The following is a 25,118-nucleotide window of genomic DNA, read 5'->3' on the forward strand; positions in this document are numbered from 1 at the left end:
GAATGTGATTACATGTGAGATTTAATTTAAAGTCACTATATTATGTTTGGTCTTGTTACATAACAGATTGATGCTCATGTTGCAAAAGAAATTTATCATTAATTTAGCATAAAACCACTCTGCTTTTACATGGTAATTTGAATTAAATCAATATTATTGACCAGCATGTGTGCTCATTCCAGCTGAAGCATTTATTTTGGGAAATAAAACTAAAAAACGAAACTATAAAATGGCAGAGAAAATATTTCTACAGAATTACATTTTTATTTATTCCTTACATTTTCTTTACACTTTACTGTATTAACTGGTGAAGAGTTGTTTGTGCAGTGATCCGGACAAGATTAAGCCTGGTCAAAAAACATAAATTAATTTAATTACAAAGTAATCTAAAGGGATTTTTAGATTTTTCCCCTAACTAAATAATGTCACTTTGATCATTTATACAGTAAACTTTTTTTTTTCTCCAGCTCTGATGTCTTTCAACATAATGTCCGCCAGAGGGCAGCACGCAAAACACAAAGTATTCCAGCTGTTTCACCTGCTGACCTTGTTAAAAATAAATGTAATAGATTTGATCACGTTTCATACTTTTGCTGATGACATATTTTCAATATTACTTAGGATACTATTTTAAACTATGGCTACAGAGTTAATGAAATAATGAGAATGAAGTCACATTGCAAGAATACAATTGTAAAAGAATAGTCAGTTTTACGAGAATAAAGCTCTAGTACTAAAAGAATAAAATTATCCTCATAATACTATGACTTTATTTTATTTTTTCAATTTCTTATTGTGGCCCTAATACTCGTATGTATTTCAGTCCTGTGAAAGATTAATTTGCTGATTCAGATTCAGATTTGTCTGTGTCCCAAATGGGCAATTGACACTGCAGCAAGTACAAAAACTAAAAGACAAAATATCAAAGTTAAAAAATATAAACAATAAAACAGACATCAAATATAAATCAATACATAGTGGTGGAGTTAATGCTGTATTAGACTGAGCCGTCGGGTCAGTCATTGCAAACTGTAATCACAGGGAGCATAACGATGCAAAGGAATCAGTGTTGGACCTGAGCCTGAATCTAAAGCCGATCCCCGGACGCAGAAGTTCAGTAAAGGTGGTGTTAAAGGTGTAGAGGTGAATCAGAGCATCATCACAGACTCTGAAGAACGACACACTTCCAGCCGGATAATCCAGATACACCACTACCTTCTTGGGCGCAGCGGATGAGTGTGAGATAAATGATCTTTTTTTCTGGTGGTAAACATAGTACCCACCCCCATCTGAACAGCTCAGACTCCAGGACTGCTCATTCCCACCAAACCTGCAGTCTGCTCTCTCCACTCTCCTGCTTATTCCTCTGTAACTCACTGAAACATCCACCCATCCGCTCCATTCCACCTCCCAGTAATGGCGACCAGTCAGATCCTCACTGCACAGCAGCTGAGGACAGTCCTGAAATCTCTCTGGGTGGTCAGGATATGACTGGTCCTCTCGCACATGTATGACCCTACTGTCGTCGTCAGACAGTTTTATCTGTCTGTTAACAGTGTTTGGGTCAAATGTGGGCTTAAAGTAATCTTAAAGAGAGAATAATAATCGATGATGTGTTAATTTACTTTTGCAGTACACTGCAAAAACACAAAATATTTCCTAGTAATTTTCTTCTAGTTTCTTGTAAAAATATCAGTAACTTTTCAGAAAGATATAGGAACTTCTTTTAGGTCCATAATTTATTAATATACATTTTAAAAAGTGCTAGTTCCTGGCAGATTATTTCACTTTTAACAAGACATTTTACCATGTTATAAGTGAAATAATCTGACAGTGGAACAAATACTTTTTAATCAAAATTATTAACTTAAAACAAGCCTTTCGCCTCTCTGTTTTATTTCCTATTTTTATGTCTTTTGTAAAACACTTTGTAGTTTCTGACTTGTAAAAGGTGCTATATAAAAAGTTTACTTACTTATTCCTATATCTTGCTGAACATTTATTTGTTAGCTTTGCTTTATTTCAAGTACACTAAGATATTTGCACTAGAAACTAGACCAAAACTAATTGGAAAGATTTTGTGTTTTTGCAGTGTACAGTTTTAGGTGAACTATAGGAAGTTTGTGCAGTTTATTTAAAACTACACTTACATTTTCTCAGGCCGGGTCTCAACCATTGTTCTCCAAAAGGCTCCATCCTGTAAAACAAAAACAAAAAAAACAAAGCAATTCAGTCTCTTTAAGCACAAAGCTACATCTCTAAAAATGGTCGAGAAGATAAATCTTTTAAAACTCACAGCCTTCAACAAGTGGTTTGGTTTTTTGTTGTTTTTTTAACAAGTAACCATGAACAAAATAATAAGCTTACCACTACGCCTTTGTTTGAAAAAGAATAAGAGGAAGTGAACACTTATTTAATCCAATTTAATAAAATACATCACTTAGCAATTGAGTAATTATCAGAAATGTGTAATTAAAAACATGTGGTATTCATATGCCTGTTCAATTTACTGTGATAAAGAAACACGTAAATTATATTACATTAAAAAAATTATAAACTGACTCATAACAACAATCAGAATAATTACCAACTCCTCGCTAATCTATATATACCATATACTATACTTACATAATGTTAGTTATATAACAAACAAAATAAAAACTAATGACAATGACAGTAAAACAATAATAATCTACTAATATTAACACATAAAAATAATTAAATTCATCCAACTGATACCTTAAAACATCCAGTTTCCAGTTTTGATCTTGCAGCTTTGCAGAGAAAAGTTTCACTATTGCTTCTCCCGGATGGTTGTAGCTCAGGTCCAGTTCTGTCAGATGGAACCGGTTGGAGCTCAGCGCTGAGAACAGAGACCTGCATCCCTCCTCTGTTACCAAGCAGCCAGACAGCCTGCAGACAAACCACAACCTAATCAAGAAGACGCTTCATACTAAGCCTGAGCAATACACATTTATCTGTCTGTTAACAGTGTTTGGGTCAAATGTGGGTTTAAAGTAATCTGAAAGAGAGAATAATAATCGATGACGTGTTCAAATACATCAATACCATTGCATCATTCTGTTTAACCTCATATTGAAAAACACTGCTTAATCTGACCTGAGTTTTTGGAGCTGGCAGTGAGGACTCTCCAGTCCAGAAGAGAGCAGCTTCACCCCCACATCCTCCAAGTCATTGTTGCTCAGGTCCATTTCTCTCAGAATAGAGGATTTGGAGCTGAGCACAAAGGACAGCATCTCACAGCTCTTCTTGTTGAGGTTACAGAGACTCAACCTGTTGACATAAAAAGGACATTTTGGACAACTGTTCAGTAAAAACTGTACCCATTAGTTTTCTATTAGAGAATCATAAGAATAATGTTTTTATCACCTTAAAACAAGTACTTAACAAAATACACTGGATCTGATATGACAACCAAGATGGCAGTTCACAGCAATTTTATTTATTATTTGTGAAATAAAGTACACCTGCCAATTTTATATCTTATTTAAAATAATAAAAAAATATTGAACAAAAATATGAAACCAGACCTGAGTATTTCCAGTTTGCAATAAGGACTCTTGAGACCAGCTGACAGCTGATTTACTCCTGAATCCTTGAGGTCGTTGTTACTCAGGTCAAGCTCTCTCAGGACAGATGAGTGGGAGCTGAGCACTGAGGACAACGATTCAAAGCTTCCTTCTGACAGGTTACAACCACTCAGCCTCAAAAGAAAAGTTTTTAAAAATGTCAGAGTAAAATCAATTTCTATACATAAATATAAATAATTTATAAATTATTTCCAGATTTTGTTTATTTTATTTCATACAATAAGCTATTTCTTTGGAATATGTACTTTGAAGAAAAATAAAAACATAGGGGACTAAATTTCTGCAGATGGCAGTAGCACCACATGGAGGGAGGAAAAGAGTTTGATTTTTATCAGAGATTGTCTATAGTATACTGTCAGGACATACTGATAGCTTAAACAAATATGTGAAAAAAACATTTTTTAAAAAATAGAAGTTACATGCTGCAGCTTTAAAAGCCCTGCATTTAGGCCTGTCACAATAATAAATTTAGCTGGATGATAAATTGTCCCAGAAGTTTTTGCGATAAACGATAATATTGTTGTTTTGAGACCATTTTCAAGTAATAAAATGGTAATGGCATAAAAATGCAAAAAAAAATTCTCAAAGATCAATAAATTTTAACTGGAACTAGAAGACAATATCCAAATAAATAAACTACAAATAAAACTAATCATGAAGTCTCAAATTTGTCTTAAAAAAGGGCTAATTGAGGCCAAAACACCAGATTGATATGTTATCCAGTACTTTGTAGAAAGAAAAACAGTAAATCATGCAAATGGAAATTATTGATTTTACTGATATAATCATAGCGGTACTTACAGAGCTTTGTTTGCTGCTTTCACTACAGGCAGCAGCCTGAAGAAAGCCTCTTCTGAAGCAGAGTATTTCTTCAGCTCAAACACATCCAGGTCTTTTTCTGAGGACAGCAAAAGGAACGCGAGTGCTGACCAGTCTGCAGGTGACAGCTCATCTGTGGAAAGTTGCTCGAAGGCCAAAGACTCTTGAATCTTTTTCACTAAGGAATGATCATTCAGTTCATTCAGACAGTAAAGCAAACTGATGCTCTTGTCTACAGAAAGACCTTCATTTAGCTTCTTTTTGATGTATTTTCTTGTAACTTCAATGGTAATTGGGCTAATATCCGTCTGTGTGCTGACACTCGTCTTTCTCAGGAGGCCTTGCAGCAGAGTCTGATTGCTCTGCAGTGAAAGGCCCAGGAGGAAGCGGAGGAACAAGTCAAGATGTCCATTGGGACTTTTGAGGGTCATATTCACAGCACTCTGGTAGAAATCTTCAAACTCAGATGAGTTCTCATCTTCCAGAAGATTGACGTCAGAGTCGAAGAACATCAAATGGACATAAAGAGCAGCTAGAAACTCCTGAACACTCAGATGCACAAAAGTGAACACCTTGTTTTGATACAGACCTCCCTTCTCCTCTTTGAAGATCTGAGTGAACACTCCTGAAGAAATGGAGACTGCTCGAATGTCAATGCCACATTTTTCCAGATCTGATTTATTAAAGATTAAGTTTCCTTTCTGCAGGTGCTCAAATGACAGTTTTCCCAAAGACTTGATCATATTTATGTTCTCTGGACTCCAGTGATCCAACCGAGCTTCTCCGTCATACTTCAAGCTCTTTACTTTGGTCTGAACCACAAGGAAGTGGATGTACATCTCAGTCAGAGTTTTTGGCAGCTTTTCTCTGTCCCTGGTTTTGAACACATCCTCCAGAACTGTGGCTGTGATCCAGCAGAAAATGGGGATGTGGCACATGATGTGGAGAGATCTTGTTTTTTTGATGTGGGAGATGATCCTCCAGGCGTTCTTCTCATCCCTGATTCTCTTAGTGAAATAATGCTCCTTTTGCGGATCGGCAAACCCTCTGACTTCTGTCACCATGTCAACACACTCAGGAGGGATCTGATTGGCTGCTGCAGGACGCGTGGTTATCCAGAGGCGAGCAGAAGGAAGCAAGTACCCTCTAATGAGATTCGTCAGCAGCACATCCACTGACGCAGACTGCGTCACATCCGTCAGGATCTCGTTGTTGTGAAAGTCCAAAGGAAGTCGGCATTCATCCAGACCGTCGAAGATGAAAACAACCAGGAACTTTTCAAAGTCGCAGATTTCTTTGGTTTCAGTAAAGAAGTGATGAACAAGACCCATCAAACTGAACTTCTCTTTCAGCACATTCAGTTCTCTGAACATGAATGGAAACACAAAGTGGACATCCTGTTTGGTTTTGTCTTCAGCCCAGTCCAGAGCGAACTTCTGTGTCAGGACTGTCTTGCCAATGCCAGCCACTCCCTTCGTTATCACCGCTCTGATTGGCCGAAGTTTTTCAGGAGAACTCTCAAAAATTTGTTCGTGCGTGATTTTGGTTTCTCCTTTGTCTGGGTTTCTGCTCGCGGTTTCGATCTGCATGAACTCATGTTGATCGCTGACTGACGCTCTCCCGCCCGCTGTGACGTAGAGCTCTGTGTAAATCTGATTCAGACAGGTTTGGTTTCCTGTTCTAGCAATCCCTTCAAACACACAGTGGAAGTTCTTTTTCAGCTTAGATTTAAGCTTACGTTGACCAACTGCAGCACTAGTCCCTGAAAGACGAGTCAGAATATTTAGCCAATCAGTCAAAAAAGAAAAAAAAACATTTTACTTTATTATTTAGCCAACACATTAAATCCTCACCACATTGTAGAAGGTCGGCCAGCTTTTCCTGCTTCATCGTCCTCAGGAAGTTCATGGCAAGTTTCAGAACTGCCTCCCTGCTGCTCCTCTTCTGCTCTTCATCCTCACCCTTCGACACATCCTTCACATTGCTTTGACCGTCTTCTGGGCAACCTGAAGCCACAGCCTTAGAAATGTGACTCAATTCATTCCTCACAAAAGCAACAATGTTTTCCTCCAAGACCTGAAACAGATTAGAAAATTAATTACATGGGCTGAATAAAATGGAAGAAAAACAAACAAAATACATCTAAACATTGCTTCTGCTTGGTAACCAAATGATTTTTGGTCAGTACAGCAATCAAAACAGATCTGGTGTTGATGTACAGACCATAAATATGGAGTTGAGATGCTGCTGGGTTGATTGGTGCCTGGTAAACTTCATTCTCTCATTTTCAAATCTGAAAAGAAATCAATGTAAAAATAGTTCAGATTCCAGTATCATCCAAACCCTCATCATTATTTTGTATTTGCTTTCAATTACAGACATTTTGTGAAGTCTAAAAACAGATTTGAGTAACAATTCTGCATGTGTTCAAAGAATTTTAAATTTCAGGTTAAAAGATGAGAATATTTCCTCCTACTATGAATACTATTAAAGTTTACTTATTTCTCAATTTAAAAAGTAAAACTAATATACACAAATGATGCATTCAGAGTATTAAGTTATTTTAACTTTGATATACAGAAACTTCAGCTAGTCAGAAAATAAGATTAGATGACACCACCATTATTTAACAGTACTGTATGTCCATCTATTGTATAATATAAGCCCTCAATGATTGGTTGGGGCTCCTTTTGCATGATTTACTGCATCAATAAAAGATGATCAGTCTCTGGCTCTTCTGTGGTGTTAAGAAAGTCAATAGCATCCATCAGCTCGCCTACCGTCTCTCTCATCCTTCCCTTACTACACTATGCAGATTATTTGTTGGTCATCTTGCTGGTCAGAAAACTAGCACAATAATCAAAGAAATGTCAAGTATAGGGATTGCAATTAAGTAATCCCTAAGTCAACGCAAACCAATAAACAATGTCTGGAAGACCTTTAGGAACTCTGAAGGGATTGATTCTTGAGAGAGAAATTTTATTTTAAAAAGTGGTAGATAAAGAGGCTCTACTCGTCTTGGCACAGAATGATAAATGGCAAAGATTAGACCTTACAACTGGGAGTATCATAATCCCACATGATCAAGGTTTTAAAGCCAATCCTCACCTGTGGTTTGCATCATGGAGTCCATCTCTGCAGCGTGAATCACTATTTTTGAATGCAGGTTCGAGATCAGGTTCAGTGCAGTCTGAACAGTCCAGTTTCCTCCTAATGGATACACATATATTAAATACACTTGAACTATTATTATTATTGTGGTAATGAATCACATAACTTTGATAAAATCCAGATTTGTTTGATTACAGAGATATATTCACCAATTATCCTTATGTAAAATAGTTAACTGAATTAATATGTGTTCTTTTTATACAATGAGTTTAATATCACTTTAAAATCTGCTTTTTATTTTTATATATAATATCACTTCAAAAGCCTATGAATATGAACACAGTTTTCAGTAGCATACTTCTTTGTAGGAGGTTCACATCCCTTTAGATGGCCGTCACTGTTATTTGGTTGAAAGGAAAGTAAACCTTTTCTTTGATGATTTCTGTTGAGGAAAAACATTGGATAGCAACATTAACTTTAACATAACAGAAGGACTTTTATACAAATTTACTAATTAATGACAGAAACAAAAGATACAGAGGAAACAACAACAACAAAAACTCTAGATTATTAAATCCACTTCTTTATAACACTTGTATGAACATTTTGAAATAACTAAAGTTTGCAGGTCATACAAAGACAATTAAGCATTTAATTGTATCAAAATTTGCTAACAGCTGAAAGATGTTTTTTGGCATTGATTCTGAACAAAACACCAAAATTCTGACATATTTCATTGTATGTTTCAAGCTTTAATAAAATAAACAAAAAATTTATTTTTCTTTTTATATAAAATGTTTTTTTCTGTTATACCTCTCATCAACAGATGCACTGAAATAGGGAGGAGACTGCATGGACCAGTCACTTTTCATGGACATACAGCTTGGGTCAGGAGCTGGAACCGGTCCAGTAATTTCAGGTTTAGCAGTGTTTTCAATGTGCTGCTGGACAGCTGGCCTTCAGAACAACAGAAAATGTGAATGATATAAAGCATTGTTTAAAATTAAAACAAACCCTACAACATGTTTGCAGCTGACAAACTCTGTTCACCAACATAATTACGCTGAGCACAGATTAAAATAAATAAGCCATTATTCTGATCGGATGTTGGCCTGACCTTTGAGTTTCATCCTCCCCTGGTGGTAAAATTTCCCTTGCAAGAACGTCCTGCAGAAGCTGATTCATAGCAGAATATCAAACACTCACAAAAACAACCTATTAAGACACAAAATGACGGTGCATCAGTCAGAAGCACTGTACTACATCTGAAGGTGTGTTTGAAATGATTAACAACAAAAATTATTCCTAGTTTATAAATAATTAGTATTTTCTGTTTTAATATAAAGTTTATAACATAAAGGGAGAAGATGCAAGCGATGGATGGATGAGTAGCACGGTGGGACAGGGAATGAACTCTGGAAATGACAATAGTTTATTCACTTTTCATTTCTTACACTTTCTGTTTTTCATGCCATTTATGCTCCTGCTACAGATATAAAGGAGGAAACCAAAAATAAACTTTACTATCAGAGAAAAAAAAAATTGTCATTATGTACCGAATGACACTTCGCGGTAAAATTCATAAACGTTCATAAAGACTCTTTCGTGTTCATAACAGATGTTATGTTGTATTTACGACATTGTCGTATCACTCTTATGAACGCCCCTTCAAATAAAGTGTTACGATTATGCAATCAGAAAATCAAAATGCCTCTATAATCATTCAGTTATTTTACACTCACTTATTGCGTAAAGTCTGTTTATTAATCAAACATTTTCCCAATCGTAATGGCTGACTTCCTTTTCCCACTGCTTTTCTGCATCCTAGTCAAAGTCTGCAGTTTCCTGATCGACCAAATTTGGATTGCAGTCGTCCACAGACGTTCCTACTTATTAGACTTTATTTACCTTTCAGTTCCGTCTTGATACGGTGTTCATTTATTCTTCTCCGTGCAAAATATCTAAATCTATAACTCGTTTTCTGTTTCAACAGGTGGTACTTAAGGACTTTTTCATTCCCGCTTAATAGTTTGTTCTAGAAAGGTGCGTCACTTCCTTTTTTTCTAAAGGCCAATCACAGATGACATTGTCTACTTCTTTTGTTTAAAAACTCCACCTGTATGAACTGTACAGCCAGCAGGATAAATCATAGAAAATCAGTTTGGTTTTGGTTTGTGACTTGAATCTGGGGTCATGATTGTTAAATGCCGCCACCTGTTGGCTCCTTGTCAGAACTACAACCCTACCTCAGATTCCAGCACAGAAATTAAGCCAGAATGAAACCATATTTGTTCTCAAGTAAAAGCAAAATGAAATCATATATATATACTCAAGTCAAACCAATAACCGGCTCCCTAGAAATAATTTAGGTATGAGTAAAAAGTATTTGATCAAAAACAACAACTTGAGTACTGAGTAGTAACTGAATATAAAATCTGATTCAATATTAAAAATGATGTCAATAGTCAGACCAAAACATACATTTATGTGCAAATATTGGTATTTTAAATACTGAAATAAAAAAAATCGTTCAAATAAATGATCTAATTTCAAAATAAGAAAAAAATTTGCTAATCCATTTTTTTTCGATATAAAACTGATATGCTAATTTTTTTTCTATCATTTCAGCTGCTGAGCCTATTCTACAGTAACTCACTGTTATATTAGGTAACACTAAGTAACTCACAAACGATACAGTGAATCTTACTCTACTAAAAGTAGTAGTTCTTCATAATAAAATTACTCAAGTGAAAATGAAAAGTGCAGCAATGTAAAGCTACTCCTAAAAATACTAATTGAAACCCAATTCCTGGCGTCATTACAGTCCTAATTCCCACCCTCCTGCAGAGTACATAAACTGGGTCTGAAATAAATAAAAATTATCCACTGCTGACTGTAGGGAATATAAGGAATCTTTTAGTTTTCAGGTAAAATAATCCGGTAGATTACATAATCACTCATTCAGATGTTTATTGTGGCCTTTCTGCCGTTCAAGTTTACAAACTTGCATATATGCAACGTCAGACGAAGATCTATGCATTTATAAACATCTATATTTATTGATATCATGATACATTTCTTCTTATCATAAGAATTAAATTTTTATCATTTTTATCATTTTACCCAAGCTTCATTGGAGACATTTATTTCAAAAGTACATGGATGTTTAACACCTCTGGTGAATGTATTAACAGGAATTTCATTTTTAAACTGTTTTTATATACATTTTGTCAGTTCATGCCTACATGAGATTTTGTGTGTCTTGTCTCTATGCTGCTGTAACTGCGAAGTAATTTCCCTGCTGGGATGAATAAAGTAATTCTATTCTATTCTATTCTATTTTCTCTTTATGATGTTATTCCAACTAAAGTATAATATTGAACATTTTTAATTAAATGTTTTGTTAAAAAATGTTTTTTCAGAAACCTCTTGTTTTATTTTTGTATTATTTAAAACGTATTTGTAGGCAATTCCTTGCTTTTTTCCCCTAAAGAAAACTACATTGAAAATGAAGTCCACTTTGACGTAGCGCGATGACGCACGTTTACGCGCAGTGACTCACGGGAAGAAAGGTCAAGAATCGATTGGTGCTGAAGATGAGCATTAGCCCTGTTAAGAAGATATTTTTTATACCACTAATCCGTCCGCTAGAGTAAACAGAACCGCCCGGTTCTGCCTGGTAAAACCCAGATGGACCCAGAAAGCGCTGCGCTGTGATTGACTGCTTGGCTACCTAACGCCGCTCGCTCTCGGCTTTTAGCTGCATTGTTATTGTTTCCTGTCTGCTGCTCTGAAACGGGGACCCGAGGGATGGTTTTTCATCGGGTTCGGGAAGATGGATGAGAAGTCCACCAGCAGCCACCAGCGGCTCCTGCTCTTCCTGCTCATGGTGGGGGTTTTCGGTGTTTTTATGATCCAGTATGCCTGTCCCAGCAGCTCCGAGTGCCAAATGCTCCACCAGCTGGGGGCCTGGTTCACCCTCAGGGGCGGACCTGGCATCCGAATCGGCGATGGTGAATCGCAGGACGGGCTCCAGAAGGACCCCTACATCGCAGAAGACGGCGCTTTGGCCCGATTTGTCCCTCGATTCAACTTCACCAGCGCCGACCTAAACCGAGAGGTGGACTTCAACATCAAAGGGGATGATGTCATTGTATTTCTGCACATCCAGAAAACGGGGGGCACAACTTTTGGCCGGCACCTGGTGCGCAACATCCAGCTGGAGCGGCCCTGTGAGTGCCACGCAGGCCAGAAGAAGTGCACCTGCCTCCGGCCGGGTAAGAAGGAAACCTGGCTCTTCTCTCGGTTTTCCACCGGCTGGAGCTGCGGGCTTCATGCGGACTGGACTGAGCTGACCCACTGTGTCCCATCACGCATGGACTCCAGAGAGGCCCAGAAAAACCAGCCAAGGTTGGAGGAAAATCACGTTAAGTTCACGTTATTGAGCAATTTTTATCTTCCAGGTTTGGATGTAAATGGAAAATAATAGTTGGGGAAGTAAGAGAAGCTGAACTGGAAGAATTATTGCTACAAGTTTCAGAAAAAATTCTATCATTTAGACAAGATTTGAACAAACTCAGAGCAGTATCTCTAATACCTAATCAATAATTTAGTCGACTCAATAAAGTATCATGATCAACTATATCAAACGTAGCAGTAAGCTAAAAACAACAGAAACAATAAATAAAATAAATTATGAAGTTTCTGTAAACAAAATAGTCCTTCAATAAAAGGACAAGTTGAGACCAAAACACCAGACTGAAAACTTTTGTTATTCAGTTTTTGGTAGAAAAAGAAAAACGATAAGTCGTGCAAATTGAGTTTGTTTTAATGTATCATACAATTAATTGATTTCTTGCTTATTGCTACTGTCCTAATTGCAAACACTAATTTCTGTTTTCTTCTCTTTCTAGTAGAAACTATTACTACATTACGATCTTAAGAGATCCTGTTTCGCGTTACCTCAGCGAGTGGCGTCACGTGCAACGTGGAGCCACTTGGAAAGCCTCCCTCCACGTGTGCGACGGACGTTCACCAACGCTGTCAGAGCTGCCAAGTTGCTATCCAGGCGACGACTGGTCGGGTTGCAACCTGCAGGAGTTCATGGACTGCCCCTACAACCTGGCCAACAACCGACAGACCCGCATGTTGGCAGATCTCAGTCTGGTGGGTTGCTACAACGTCTCCTCCATGGGCGAAGACGAACGCTGGGCGGTGCTTCTGGACAGCGCCAAGCGCAACCTGAAGGGGATGGCCTTCTTTGGCCTGACTGAGTACCAGCGTAAGACGCAGTACCTCTTCGAGAGAACCTTCAACTTACAGTTCATCGCACCTTTCACGCAGCTGAACGGGACGCGAGCTTCCAGCGTTGAGGTACCCTCCGAGAAGCAGCAAAGGATTCGCCAGCTAAACCGGTGGGACGTGGAGCTGTATGAGTACGCCCGTGACCTTTTCCTGCAGCGCTTCCAGGTGGCGAGACAGCAGGAGCGCAGGCAGGCCAGGGAGCGGCGGCAACAGGAGAGGAGGCGGCTCCGGGGGAGACTCTCAGCAAAACAAGGGCGGCAGCCAAAGCCGACTGAAACGACGCGCTCGATCGAAGAGCGTCAAACGGAGGACAGCCTGGAGTCCGAAGTGCTTCTGTCAGACTGGTGGGATGTAGATGAGAACAGCACCATGGAGGACTACATAGGCAATGTGGAGCAGTGGTAGCAGACAGCTGTCTTTGTACCAAGAGCTGCCTTGTCAGTTTTTGCTAATTCAGGTTATTTTCAGTACATGCCTTCTTCTCTTATTCTTTTGTGACAATGAAATGTTTTAAATGTGACTTTAATTTATTTATTTTAAAGGCGACCTATTATGCTTCCTTGAACAGTTTGGGATATGTTTATAGGATATACAAACCATGTTTGTAACATTTTTTGCACAAAATTATTCTTAGCTAATGAGATTTTAGCCTGCTCAGTTCTGCCTATTTTGAGCTCCTTTCAGAAGGAAAAGCCTCTGTCACTTTAAATCCAAACAAGCTGGTGAAACACTTGCAGGTAAAAATGGCTGCAAACAGATGCGCAATTATACAACCCTACATTTTGGTCTGGACAATAAACCCTTAACAATATATACCCTGATAGACATGTGATCAGTATCAATAGATATTACATCTGATAGAATATTCAACCATTTCACTGAACTCTGATCCAGAACCACACAGCATTCTGGGAATGCCATATTTGAAAAGCAGAAGTAGAGCCTCCTGTACAACCAACAAGAATGCAGCAAGTAATTTCTGGATGGTAAGTCAACAACAAAACACTTGTCTTATCCAGCAGCCATTGTACAGCTCATACGGCGTTAAGACCAGCTTACTAAATGTGCTGGATCTCCTCTTGTGATTGCACAGAGTGACTCAACAATCTTGAGGTTTTTAAAACGACTCATTTTCCAAAAACACTAACTTATTGCCAAAAACTGTGGAAAGTTTTTATTTCGAACTTGAGCCTTTTTTAGAAGTAGTGGAAGTACAAAAGTTTGCAAAATGCGAATTTTGCATAATATGTCTCCTTTAAACAGATTGTTGTAACAGACTTTCTAATCGGGTCAAAAAATAGGAAGGTTTTTCTTTTCGTCATGACGCCAGCCTTCAGCATGTTTTCTCTGGACTTTAACCACATTATAATTCAGAAAATGCAGCTTGGAAGAAAATAGTTTTTCTTATTTCAGGAAACACTACAGGTTTGTGATCAACAATCTTTATGTTTGCCAAAATGTCTTGAATATTTTGAAATGTACTCGTTTGTGTCTTTTCAACAGCAGAACAGGAAAATTAGTTAATCAGTACCTCAATTTGTGGCATTATCTGCTAATGTTGTAAAACATTGGAATTTGTCTCTTTTTATATAAACTATGCTTTTACATTTATCAAACTACTGTTTCACTCTCATGCTTTTATATGTTTCTCAATTGCAAGTCTGGGGTTTACCAGCAGGAGGTGGTAAAGTTCTTTTAATGTTAGGAAATCTCCTTAGTACATAAGCAAAAGAAATTGGATCAAATCATAACTTATTATGAAAAAATAGTTTAATAGGATTTTGGTTGTTTCCTTGATAATTTTTCAAATGATTTTTAAAGTTTGATTCTGTTGCTCCCAACTTTTAGAAAACGAGTATTTTCACTATACCTACAGATATATTCAATAAATCAACAACATTACACGTTATGACTGGCCATGAAGCCATTTTAGATAAACATGAATATTAATGCCATTGTTGAACTGGGATGAAGTTTAGTCTCTCAGGTTTGTTTTTCTGTAGCATTTTTTAAATATGACTAAAGAAGGACGAATGAATTGGCGGAAATGGACTTCCATAACTGTCCTATTACCTGCAGTCTGCACCATCTTTCATTTAGTCGTGACTTCATGATAAATAATAAACAAACACTCCCCTGTCTTCCAACTCCTCCCATTTGATAAACCCTCCCTCTGTCTTTTTTTTTTTTTTTTTTTTTTTTGGCCAAATCTGTTATCTGCTCTGCTGCCGATCCACTGTAGTTACAGCTGACATTTCTGCCGCCGCTTCCCTGTTCCTCTGCAGCTGCATCGCGCTTTTCGCTCTGATTTTTTTAATGTACATTATTTCTCGCTAGCGCGTTTTATTTCAGCCATCCTTCCTACGCTTCAGTGCAGCGCTGTTACAGTCTCATACAGATAAATAAGGAAGTCTTTGCGGGAAATACCGAACCGAGAAGCTCATTTCAGTCGACGTTGATGTGAAAGAAGACATTTGATCTGTTTGGACTGATAACAGGTGAGCGGCCGCGGCACGCCTGGTGCATTTGCAGCATTATTAATGCGCTCTGACGCATTTATAAAAAGAAATTGTGTTTTCGTATTTTCCGTCTGTTCGCTTGTGCAACTCCTGCCTGTTGCATGGCCGCGCAAAAGCTGGCTTTTGTTGTTAAATATGGGCGTAATTCAGGCAAATTAGTCATAGCGCTCTTGTTAAACATGGGTTGGGAGGTCTGAGACTTCTCTGTCTGGATACAAATGATGTGGTGAAAAATTTCCATGTCCAAGCCAGTAAAAAGGGGTTTTGTTTTATTATGAGGTAGCATAAGCTGTCTTTGCAGTTACCACGTTTAGGTTTTTAAGTAAGAGCTCCATGCATTCAGAGGTGAAATGAAGATCCAATGCAGGTTGCGTTTTCGTTACTGACTTGCAGGGTTGCAGACTTTCGCTATCAGTGTCTGTACATACAACAAGTGCAGGAGTTATGAAGTCCTGTCCTTGCTTGTCCTGTAAGGGGTCAGACTTAAACCGCCATAGCATTCTGTGTTGTCTCTATTGGTTTGCATACACTGTATGCAATCCTACTGGTCGTTTGCCCTTTATCTTGTCTGGTTCAACAAAACAGCCAGTCAAGACAAGTTCACACTCCCTCCCGGCTGTGGACTCTGTACCTGTCTGGCTAGTTTTTCTTTACTTAATATAAACACAGATAAACTGACAAACAGGCTCACACTGACAGGCGTGCGTGGAGTCACCTTTCCCACGCAACCAGTTTTCATTTCTCCTCTCACACGTATACGACTTGGTCACCATCTAGTTATCTTGCTGTTTATTGCTTGTAATGTTTCTTTTTTCTTTCGGAATGCCCAGTTTTATGTGTATACACTGTAAAAGCCTAAGTTATTTATTTTTATGCTTAGGTGATGCTGATTTGTTTGTCGAAGTAACGCGTTTCATGTTGGTGTGTTTTAAAGCTGTGGTGCTTTTAACGAGCTGAAAGGATTACCAATACTTAACCTAATTACTTTGCTCTCTCCATTTAAGCTGCTGCCTTTCTCTCACACTGTGATTTATAGATTGGTTTCCTTACGCTTTTTAAATCAATCGTTTGGTGGCTGATGTTGGACTGTTCTGCTCTCATCCTTGAAAACATGTTTTCAAGCTAGTGAATGATAACCCTGAGATAAGGCAGATGAAGATTAAAGTCGTGTTTTCACAGCTTTAGTTGCTGTTACACAACCACGTTCACCTCTAAAACTGGAATTCACCAAGCTTTTTGGAGTGAGGTATCTCCAATTTGAATAAAAAACTCCCATAGGGAAGTCGTATTCGCGTATGAAACCAAAATGGACATAAGAGAAAAACCCAAATGTTTTCAAATCCAGAAGTGAAAATTTGACTGACACTGTTTACAATAAAGGGAATAAAAACTAGGAAGATGAGATTTTACCAGAGAATCCCCACCTCTCAAGTTGTTGTGTTTTACAGTTCATGGTATCTTATAGACCTTTGAACATTTTTAGATTTTTACATCCTAAAAATGTCATGGTGGTTTTTAAAGATTTTTATATGATACACCATGTCAACATGAAGTGGGAGGAAAAATCACACATGACTTTCAAGATTTTTCAGTTTTTTACAGGTGAATCTTAAAAGTGTGGTGTGCATCTATCTAATCTTGATCTAATTACAGCTTTAAGTTTGACTGGGTGTCTTTACTACCTAAAGGAACTATAATTTGTGTCAATTTTGCCTTTCTAAATAGCTCAGACAAATGTGATCGATAAGGAGATTTAAAAATCAGTTTTTAAAAGAATATGCTCTGATTTGAGGCGATTAGATGTTCTGTATTTTATTTAAGGATGTTGAAGTAGAGGGGAGTGAAAGCAAATACAAGCCAAACCTTTCACATTTGTTTTCATTAATTCATTCAAATAAAAATAATAAATACATTATTTGAGGCTGTAAATTAAATTATAAACAAGAATCAAGAGGCATTGATAGTTTTGCAAGCCACAATATGTCAACATTGTTGCTTTTTATGTATTAAAATAATAAATAAAGGTTTTGTTACTTGTTCAGACATTTAAGGCTAAACATTTCAAATTGTACAAGTAAATTTATATAATGACTAACTTGAAAAGATTAAAAAATAACCCACGATAATTCTGCCATACCTTCAAAAATATTTTAAATTGTCATCAATTTTTTTATTTATTTGATACTCTTTTTAATTTTTATTCCTTTTCTTCATTTTTATTAATAATGGGGAACAAATGAGTTGTGTTTATTTGGCAATAACACAAATAAACATCATTAACATCACGACAATCAAATATCGTCACCAAAGATAAAAACACAAAACAAAGAGCTTATTTCCACCGTTGTCCTCCAGATGCTCAACACAAACACACAGCAAGCATAAACACACATTTTGCAGAAAATCTTGCAGTAGATTAGATTGGAGAGAAAATGAGGATATTCCTCTGTGCCGTTCTGCAGCCCTCCTGTTTAGGTGGCCCTCAGTTTGCAGCCATAATGCAGACGTCAGAGCTCAGCTGAAGGTTACGCTGTCGGAAGCCTTTTGCTGCTCCGTGTTTGATGAAGGACGCTGCACAGTTGCGTCAGCTACTGTTGCTCTGGTCTGTCCACCTTGTGCCACCCAGCCAGGTTCCACCTGAATGTTGACTCCCATAACCTCCAGACGCCCTCCACTGTTTAATTATTCATTTTATTCTTTAGACTGCAGAGCAAAAACTGGACAAAAATAAGCTCTTTTATTTTATTACTGAAGTTAAAAATGTGTTAGTGTTACATCTCAATAGGTCTGAAAGAAGAACTTTATCTGCAGAAAAACATATGCTGCTTTTCTGCTCTAAATTAACTGTAAAAGTAATATTTAAACTTTCTTCATTGTCTGGTGACTTGAGGAGTGAGGTTGCATAATAAATGCATCGTTAATTATCCAGAAACAATCAGGCTTTGTTACTCGATCATTATGAACCAACATGTTCCAAACTGAATGCTCGGTCATTTATCTAAAGATTTGTTCATCTCTCATGTCTGCTGTGATAGACGCATTGATCAGGGTTTTCATGGACCAGTACGATTATTTGATGGGATTCATTTTGTTTTTAATTCTGTTGGAGGATTTCCAGTCTGGTATGAGATTTCTGCAGCATGATATTCTCAAGTAAAAATACCAGAGCTTCACAGCATTTACAACGAAAACATAAACTAAACTGGGGAACCTAATCTGATCAAACGATCATGAAATCATAATTATTCTGCTACAAAATGTATTTATATAATCTCGGTTATTGCTGGTATGAAAATGTTGTCTCAGACTTTTATTTATAAATACTAAAGCAAATATTTTTAGTTTTCAAGTAAAGTGTCCCATTGAGCATCTTCTTATGTCTTTTTTCTGTGCTGCTCTTTGTAGAATAACATCAATACAGTTCGACATACACAGAATAAAAGACGCACGCACTTTTTAGTCACTGTTTGAAGTTGAATCAGACCAAAATTCTCCTGTTTTATGTCAATTAGAATTATTAAAATTATTTATATATGCCAAATACCACAATAATGAGAGGATATTTATTTCTTAATGACTTCAAAATCAGAAGTTTACATACAGACTGATGACTATTGCTTCAAACGTGGTGATGATGTCATCACTTTAGGCTAACTGACACATTTGAGTTAATTAGAGTCAAACCTGTGGATAAATTTTAAGACCACACCCAAAGCACACTGGTTTCTTGTTTGACATGCTGGGGAAAATAAAATAAATCAGCCAAGATATCAGGAAGAGAACCACTGTTACATTTGGAAGAAAACTGGGGATGCTTGTACCATTCTAACTGAAGCATGGTGGTGGCAGCATCATGTTGTGGGGCTGTTTTGCATCATGAGGGAAGAACATGTAGAAAAATTAAAGCAACATCCAAAGACATCAACCAGGCAGTTAAAGCTCGGGTCCAAATGGACAATAACACAACATTCAGCTAAAGTAGATATAAAATGGCTTAAGGATAAAAAAGTCAATGTTTTGGCCGTCACAAAGCGCGAACCTCAGTCCTACAAACTGGACTTGGTTCCACCAGTTCTGTCAGCAGAAAAGGGTCAGAAGCTTGTGGAAAGAAACCCAAAACATTTGACCCAAATCATACATTTTTAAGGCAAAATGCTTCCAAATGTTGAGGAATTGTATGAAAACTTCTGCTTTTGAGTTCATTAACAAATAAATCTCTGACATATTCTCTGTCTAATCATTGTAGCATTTAGTAAATCGAAATAATTTTGGTAATTTTAACAAGAAATCAAGTCTGATTTAACGTCAGAAAGTGAGGGAAAATGGTGTTTGTGTCTCAATTTGTCCAAAGTGTCTGCCAAGTGAAAAGTAAATTTAGTTTCAATTCATCAATTGTGTGTAACAAACACATAAATGTGGTGTGATGCATTTAATGAAGAACAATTAAATTTTTAGAGATATTTCAGTGCTTGATTTGCGCAGTTGAAGTAAATTGAGGAAGCATTGGTGAATCTAAGTGAAAAATCCTTAATCCAAAAGCTGCAGTGACTCCTGAGCGCTTTATCAGTGAGTGAAAGGTCACTCCTGTTTATTTTCACAGGTACCGGCTGCAGTGTAAACTAGGGTAGCTTTGGAGAGGAGCCAGTGTTGCTGCATATCTCTCCACGAGTGGTTGCAATGGCAGCTGTGCACCATTTGGTGTCCGGAGTGTTGCTAAGGAGCTTTTTGATGATGTTGGATGCTTTTTGCCTCGTCAGGGTGTGCGTAAGCACAGACTCTTGACACTGACGTGGACATAAATGCAGGACGGGCGAAGCTGCAGGAGGAACGCTTGTCTGGTTTCCCCCCAGAGAAAAGTTCGTATTGATCTGTAGGCTTTGGAGGAGGAGGATGCACCGATAAGCGTAATGGTTCAGCAAGCGAAGCAATTGTTATAGCTGCTCTTCTCTCTTTTCTGCCTCTCTTGTTTGGCCTGGGACGTGACTTTGTGTTGCTCATCCATCGGTCTCGTTTTCCTGCTGCAGCATTACCCATCCATGTTGTGTATCTGCATGCCGTCACACACAAACACACACATTCGTTCCCTCGCTGTGGTTCCCCCCCATTGCTTCCTCCGTCTGTGTCTGCTTCCATCAGACATAGAGGCTGATAATATCTGCTTCAACGCCCTCTTCTCCTCCTGTTCCGTCCTTTATTGAGCTGCTTAATACTGACCACGCTTTTGCCTTACCTTTACGGCTGCAAATAATGATTATTGTAGTAATCGATTATTCTGATGATTAATCGGATGAACTGGCCCCTTTTTTCAGATTTTACTCTTAAGCCTTTTCTATGCAATATTAGAAATATATTATAATTTACTATATTTTGGATTAAGCTATTAATAAATAGATGGCAAAAGGTGTTTAACAGGATTTTATTTTACAGAATTTGAACCAGGTGAAGGTAAAACTGCAAATTTAGTTCTGGGTAGAACATATTTACAGACAAAGTTTTTTCTTTATCTTAAGTGCCAAATTTATATATTTTTGTACACTTTTGGCTTAATTGTGATGTTGATATTGTAATGTGTTTTTATAGCTTTTTTCTGTGTACTCCAGTTAATGATTAATTAGCTACTAAATTAGTTGACGATTATTTCAAAAATCGGTTAATCACATTAATCATTTCACCCCTAAATCCAACCTGATGTAAACAGAGAAAAATGTCCAATTTAATGTCAGACAATGGGGGAAAAGTTGTTCTACAGTTTACCGCAATAATTGATTAATCACGATTAATCGTGTCAGCTCTACTTCCCTTTACATTTCATCTTTTAAATTAAAAATGAAGCTGCAACATTTTTCTCGTCATGCCCTTATGTGTCTTATTATCTGTATTCACTTAGTGTCTGGCCACGTGACTTTGCTCCCTGACTGTGAGCAGAACAGAGGTCTGCATGCATCATCCTTGCATCACGCTGCAGTATGTTTGAGCGAGACGTGAGAAACTCCTCCGTCCCTGTGTGCAAGCAGAGCTGCTGCACAGTTTGAATATTAGCATGTGGCTCAGACGTGACTGTCATGACTGTGCTGGCTCCAGTGTGAAAAAGTGAGGAACAAGGACAGGCTCTGTGCAAGGAGGAGTCTTCCTTCTACTGTGCTTCCTCATTGATCAGTCAGATGCTTTGCTTGGCTGTAAAACGTAGCGTGATTGGCTGCTGCTTTGCATTACACACAGCAGCTGTAGTTGTGAAGAACTACGCTGTGTCGTCTTTTCCGTACGTCTTCATTTGGGGGAATCGACTGAACTTTGCCACGTCAAGGACAATATTACTCACCGCGTCTCGCGCTGATGTCCAGTTTCCGCAGGGCAGAAAGTAAATGAGTTGAGGTGACGTCTCTGTCCTGCCTGCAACCTCCCTCCATCCTCCCTCCCTCTCTCTCTCTCCTATCTGTATCACTTAATCAAGACATAGCTTGCCCTTTCCTGTTCATTGCTGCTTCCCTCCCTCCTCTGTTTTGCTTGTTTTCTTCTCCTGCAGCGTGATCCTAAAGACGTAGCAGTTTCCAGCCTAAACGGTCGCTTTTTCTCTGTTTTCTGCAATTCACAGTGAGACAGCGAGCAAAGACATGCAGCGGAGAGGTCAGTGAGGATGACAACAGAGGCAACGGAGACGGAGGGATGAGAAGCAGACTCAAGTAAGAGGAGGAAGCAGGATTCCAAAGTGCCTACAGTACGGTTTTGTCCTACAGCAGGGGAGAGGGCTCGGTGTTCGTTTGGCCTTGAATGGAGGCTATATTTTGTCCTGACAGCCACAAAGTCATCCATCCCACGTTGCTGAGCTGCAGTCCCCACATTCCCAGAGCTGAGCTGAAGCTTTGTCTCATCATTACAAGGACATTACGGGTGTAAGGTTCTGCTTTTTCCCCTCTGTCTGTCAGAGAATAACAACTACAACAGAGCTGCGGCGACTTCCTCTGCTCTGACCATGTTGACATGAATGTAAAAGAGACGCATCTGAGCGGACTATGGTGATGTTTTCTGAACGTTTTTCTTTCTTTCTCATGAGACAGAGCTGGTCTCTGCTCCCAGTTAACCCCTGCTATCTCACCCAGTAAAACTTCAGCTGACAGTTTTCCCAGGAACAGCTAATAAACATCCCCCAAAATACTGCAGTCTAAAGGGACTTGCTACCTATTTGCTCTGAAGGAAAAATATTTTTGCTTTTTTTTTCCCCAAAGGGATTTTTTTGTCTCTCTCTCTTGAATCACTATTAGTCAGCCCTGCTTGCATTAGACCATTTTTTTCCATCCACTCGCTCCCACCCCTTGCTCAGTGTCTGTGAGCATCTCAGATGGCTGTCAGCATGACCATGGGACGAGACACCAAATGGCTGACCTTGGAAGTGTGTCGCGAGTACCAGAGAGGCACCTGCTCGCGGTCTGACACCGATTGTAAGTTTGCACATCCCTCCCGGAGCTGCCATGTGGAGAACGGCCGAGTCATCGCCTGCTTTGATTCGCTCAAGGTAACAACGCAGCGCACATCACACACGCATCAGCTCCTGCCGCATTACAGCTTGTTTGTTCCTCTAGTTCTGTGTCAGACATGTCAGCTTCAGTCGTCTGGAAAAGTTTATAGCACTCAGGCCACATATTTACATACTCTGTAGAGCAACCTTGTACTCTCTGTCTGACATTAAATTGAACTATTTTTCTCTTGTTTTAAGTCAGTGATGAGACGATTAATCGGATTAATTGTGATTAATCATGAATAATCAATTATTTAAACAAAGTCCAGAACAATCTTCTCACTGTCTGAAATTAAATTGGATTATTTTTTTCTTGTTTTAGGTCAAGTTGGAAATAGGGATGAAACGATTAGTCAGATTAATCAGTTATTGAAATAAACTGACCTTAAATTTGACAATTTTTTCTTGTTTTAAGTCAGGCTGGACTTAAGGCTAAAACAATTAATCGTGATTAATCATGATTAATAAATTACTTAAATAAACTCTAGAACAATCTTCTCATTGTCTGATATTAATTGGATGATTTATTTCTTGTTTTAGGTCAGGCTGGAATACAGGCTGAAACAATCAGATTAATTGTTATTAATTGATTATTGAAATAAACTAGAACCATCTTTATCTCATGGTCTCTCATTAAATGTGACTATTTTTTCCTGGTTTAAGTCAGGTTGGATTTAGGGCTGAAATAATCAGATTAGTCATGATTAATCTTGAATAATCGACCTTTAAAATAAACTATAGAGCAACTTTTGGCAGCATTGCCTTATAAACTGTGTGACTCAAGTGTTTTGGTTTTCCTTCTACAAGCTTCTCTCAATAGATTGCTGGAAATTTGACCCATTCCTCCTGACCGAACTGGTGTATTTGATTCAGGTTTATAGGTAGCCTTGCTAGCCACACATTTTCAGATCTGCCCACAAATGATCTAGAGATCAGAGCTTCATGATGGGTTCTCCAAAACATTGTTTTTGTTGTCCCTAAGCAGCCTTCAGCAGTGTTAGTTGTTGTTCATCTTAATCAATCAATCAATCAATCAAATTTTATTTGTATAGCACATTTCAGCAGCAAGGCATTTCAAAGTGCTTTACATCATAACAAACACAGAATCACAATGCAATATAGAAGTCAAGTTACATCAATAAATTTGTAATTGATTACATTTCAAATACAATTCTAAACAGGTGGGTTTTTAGTTGAGATTTAAAAGAACTCAGTGTTTCAGCTGTTTTACAGTTTTCTGGAAGTTTGTTCCACATTCGTGGTGCATAGATGCTGAAAGCTGCTTCTCCTCGTTTGGTTCTGGTTCTGGGGATGCAGAGCAGACCAGAACTGGAAGACCTGAGAGGTCTGGAAGGTTGATACAATAAAAGCATATCTTTAATGTATTGTGGTGCTAAGCCGTTCAGTGATTTATAAACTAACAACAGTATTTTAAAGTCTATTCTTTGAGCTACAGGGAGCCAGTGGAGGGACTTTAAAACTGGTGTTATGTGCTCTATCTTCCTGGTTTTAGTGAGAACGCGAGCAGCAGCATTCTGGATCAGCTGCAGCTGTTTGATTAATTTGTTGGACAGACCTGTGAAGACGCTGTTGCAATAATCAATACGACTGAAGATGAACGCATGGATGAGTTTCTCTAGGTCTGGCTGAGACATTAGTCCTTTAATCCTGGAAATGTTCTTCAGGTGCCCATTTGTGGCCAAGCGTGAACTTTCGGATTGATGTGAAGTTCTTGAGTTTCTCCTGCAGCAAAACAGCCCCACAGCATTATTCTGCCACCTCCGTACTTCAAACTTTATTTGGTCTTCCCAGTCTCGAAAGCAAATAACAATAAACCTGTTACAATATGCAGTTAATTGCCTATTGGTTATTAATCCATTTTATTTGTGGTTTCAGTTGTGTTTATTATTATTTCTTTACTTTATTGTTTTGGATATTTAAAATATCTACCAGTTCCAGTGTTTTCTTTACAAAATGATTGTTTATTGGTCTTTGAGAGGGCAAACTTGCATTATTATGCCATTATCAATTTATTACTTGAAAATAGTCTGAAAACAATAATATTATAATTTATTGCAATAATTACTGGGACAGTTTACCATCCAGCAAAATGTTATTGAGACAAATCTAAATAACAGTGCTAATTTGCTTTATCTATTAGCAAAAAATACCCTGAATTAACAATAAAACATCTTTATATAATCTTATAATGTTCAATAGAGATTTATCTTAACCACTGCT

At 38.0% G+C, this 25,118-nt stretch overlaps 3 protein-coding genes across 6 annotated transcripts in view; 2 read left to right on the forward strand and 1 right to left on the reverse strand.

The window, feature by feature from the left end:
* Window positions 1-648: 648 nt before the first annotated feature.
* On the reverse strand, window positions 649-8,416 carry LOC102219122 (NACHT, LRR and PYD domains-containing protein 3-like). The gene is made up of 11 exons (XM_023328881.1): window positions 8,355-8,416; window positions 7,900-7,983; window positions 7,539-7,640; window positions 6,654-6,723; window positions 6,284-6,506; window positions 4,413-6,192; window positions 3,552-3,725; window positions 3,121-3,294; window positions 2,740-2,913; window positions 2,151-2,197; window positions 649-1,586 (listed from the first exon to the last, which is right to left on the reverse strand). Exons 1-11 carry the CDS (start codon window positions 8,411-8,413, stop codon window positions 1,036-1,038), a joined length of 3,438 nt encoding a protein of 1,145 aa, XP_023184649.1. The 5' UTR covers window positions 8,414-8,416; the 3' UTR covers window positions 649-1,035.
* Window positions 8,417-11,107: 2,691 nt separating this feature from the next.
* On the forward strand, window positions 11,108-13,520 carry LOC102219383 (heparan-sulfate 6-O-sulfotransferase 2-like). Of its 2 annotated transcripts, none has more exons than XM_005799543.2 (2): window positions 11,108-11,951; window positions 12,455-13,520. In XM_005799543.2, exons 1-2 carry the CDS (start codon window positions 11,377-11,379, stop codon window positions 13,248-13,250), a joined length of 1,371 nt encoding a protein of 456 aa, XP_005799600.1. In that variant the 5' UTR covers window positions 11,108-11,376; the 3' UTR covers window positions 13,251-13,520. The 2 variants fall into 2 exon arrangements, with proteins under 2 accessions (XP_005799600.1, XP_023183953.1); XM_023328185.1 differs by having other exon boundaries at window positions 12,458-13,520.
* A 1,544-nt stretch (window positions 13,521-15,064) lies between these two features.
* LOC102225612 (muscleblind-like protein 3) overlaps window positions 15,065-25,118 on the forward strand; it is a 33,363-nt gene continuing 23,309 nt past the window's right edge. For all 3 annotated transcript variants that reach the window (XM_023328218.1, XM_023328219.1, XM_023328220.1), the window contains exons 1-2: window positions 15,065-15,343; window positions 21,957-22,874. In XM_023328218.1, the coding sequence (XP_023183986.1) occupies window positions 22,701-22,874 (174 nt within the window). In that variant the 5' untranslated portion in view covers window positions 15,065-15,343; window positions 21,957-22,700. The remainder of the gene's footprint in view (window positions 15,344-21,956; window positions 22,875-25,118) is intronic.

This window comes from Xiphophorus maculatus, chromosome 23 (genome assembly GCF_002775205.1).
Source record: "Xiphophorus maculatus strain JP 163 A chromosome 23, X_maculatus-5.0-male, whole genome shotgun sequence".
NCBI lineage: Eukaryota > Metazoa > Chordata > Actinopteri > Cyprinodontiformes > Poeciliidae > Xiphophorus > Xiphophorus maculatus.

Excerpts from the sequence above, each read along its gene's own strand:
- LOC102219122 (XM_023328881.1), bottom strand. The coding sequence starts at position 8,413 with ATGAAAAGTGACTGGTCCATGCAGTCTCCTCCCTATTTCAGTGCATCT. Across the intron at positions 7,984-8,354 it reads AGTGCATCTGTTGATGAGAG|AAATCATCAAAGAAAAGGTT; the intron begins GTATAACAGAAA and ends TTTCCTCAACAG. Across the intron at positions 6,507-6,653 it reads ATCTCAACTCCATATTTATG|GTCTTGGAGGAAAACATTGT; the intron begins GTCTGTACATCA and ends AATCTGTTTCAG.
- LOC102219383 (XM_005799543.2), top strand. The coding sequence starts at position 11,377 with ATGGATGAGAAGTCCACCAGCAGCCACCAGCGGCTCCTGCTCTTCCTG. Across the intron at positions 11,952-12,454 it reads GCCCAGAAAAACCAGCCAAG|TAGAAACTATTACTACATTA; the intron begins GTTGGAGGAAAA and ends TTCTCTTTCTAG.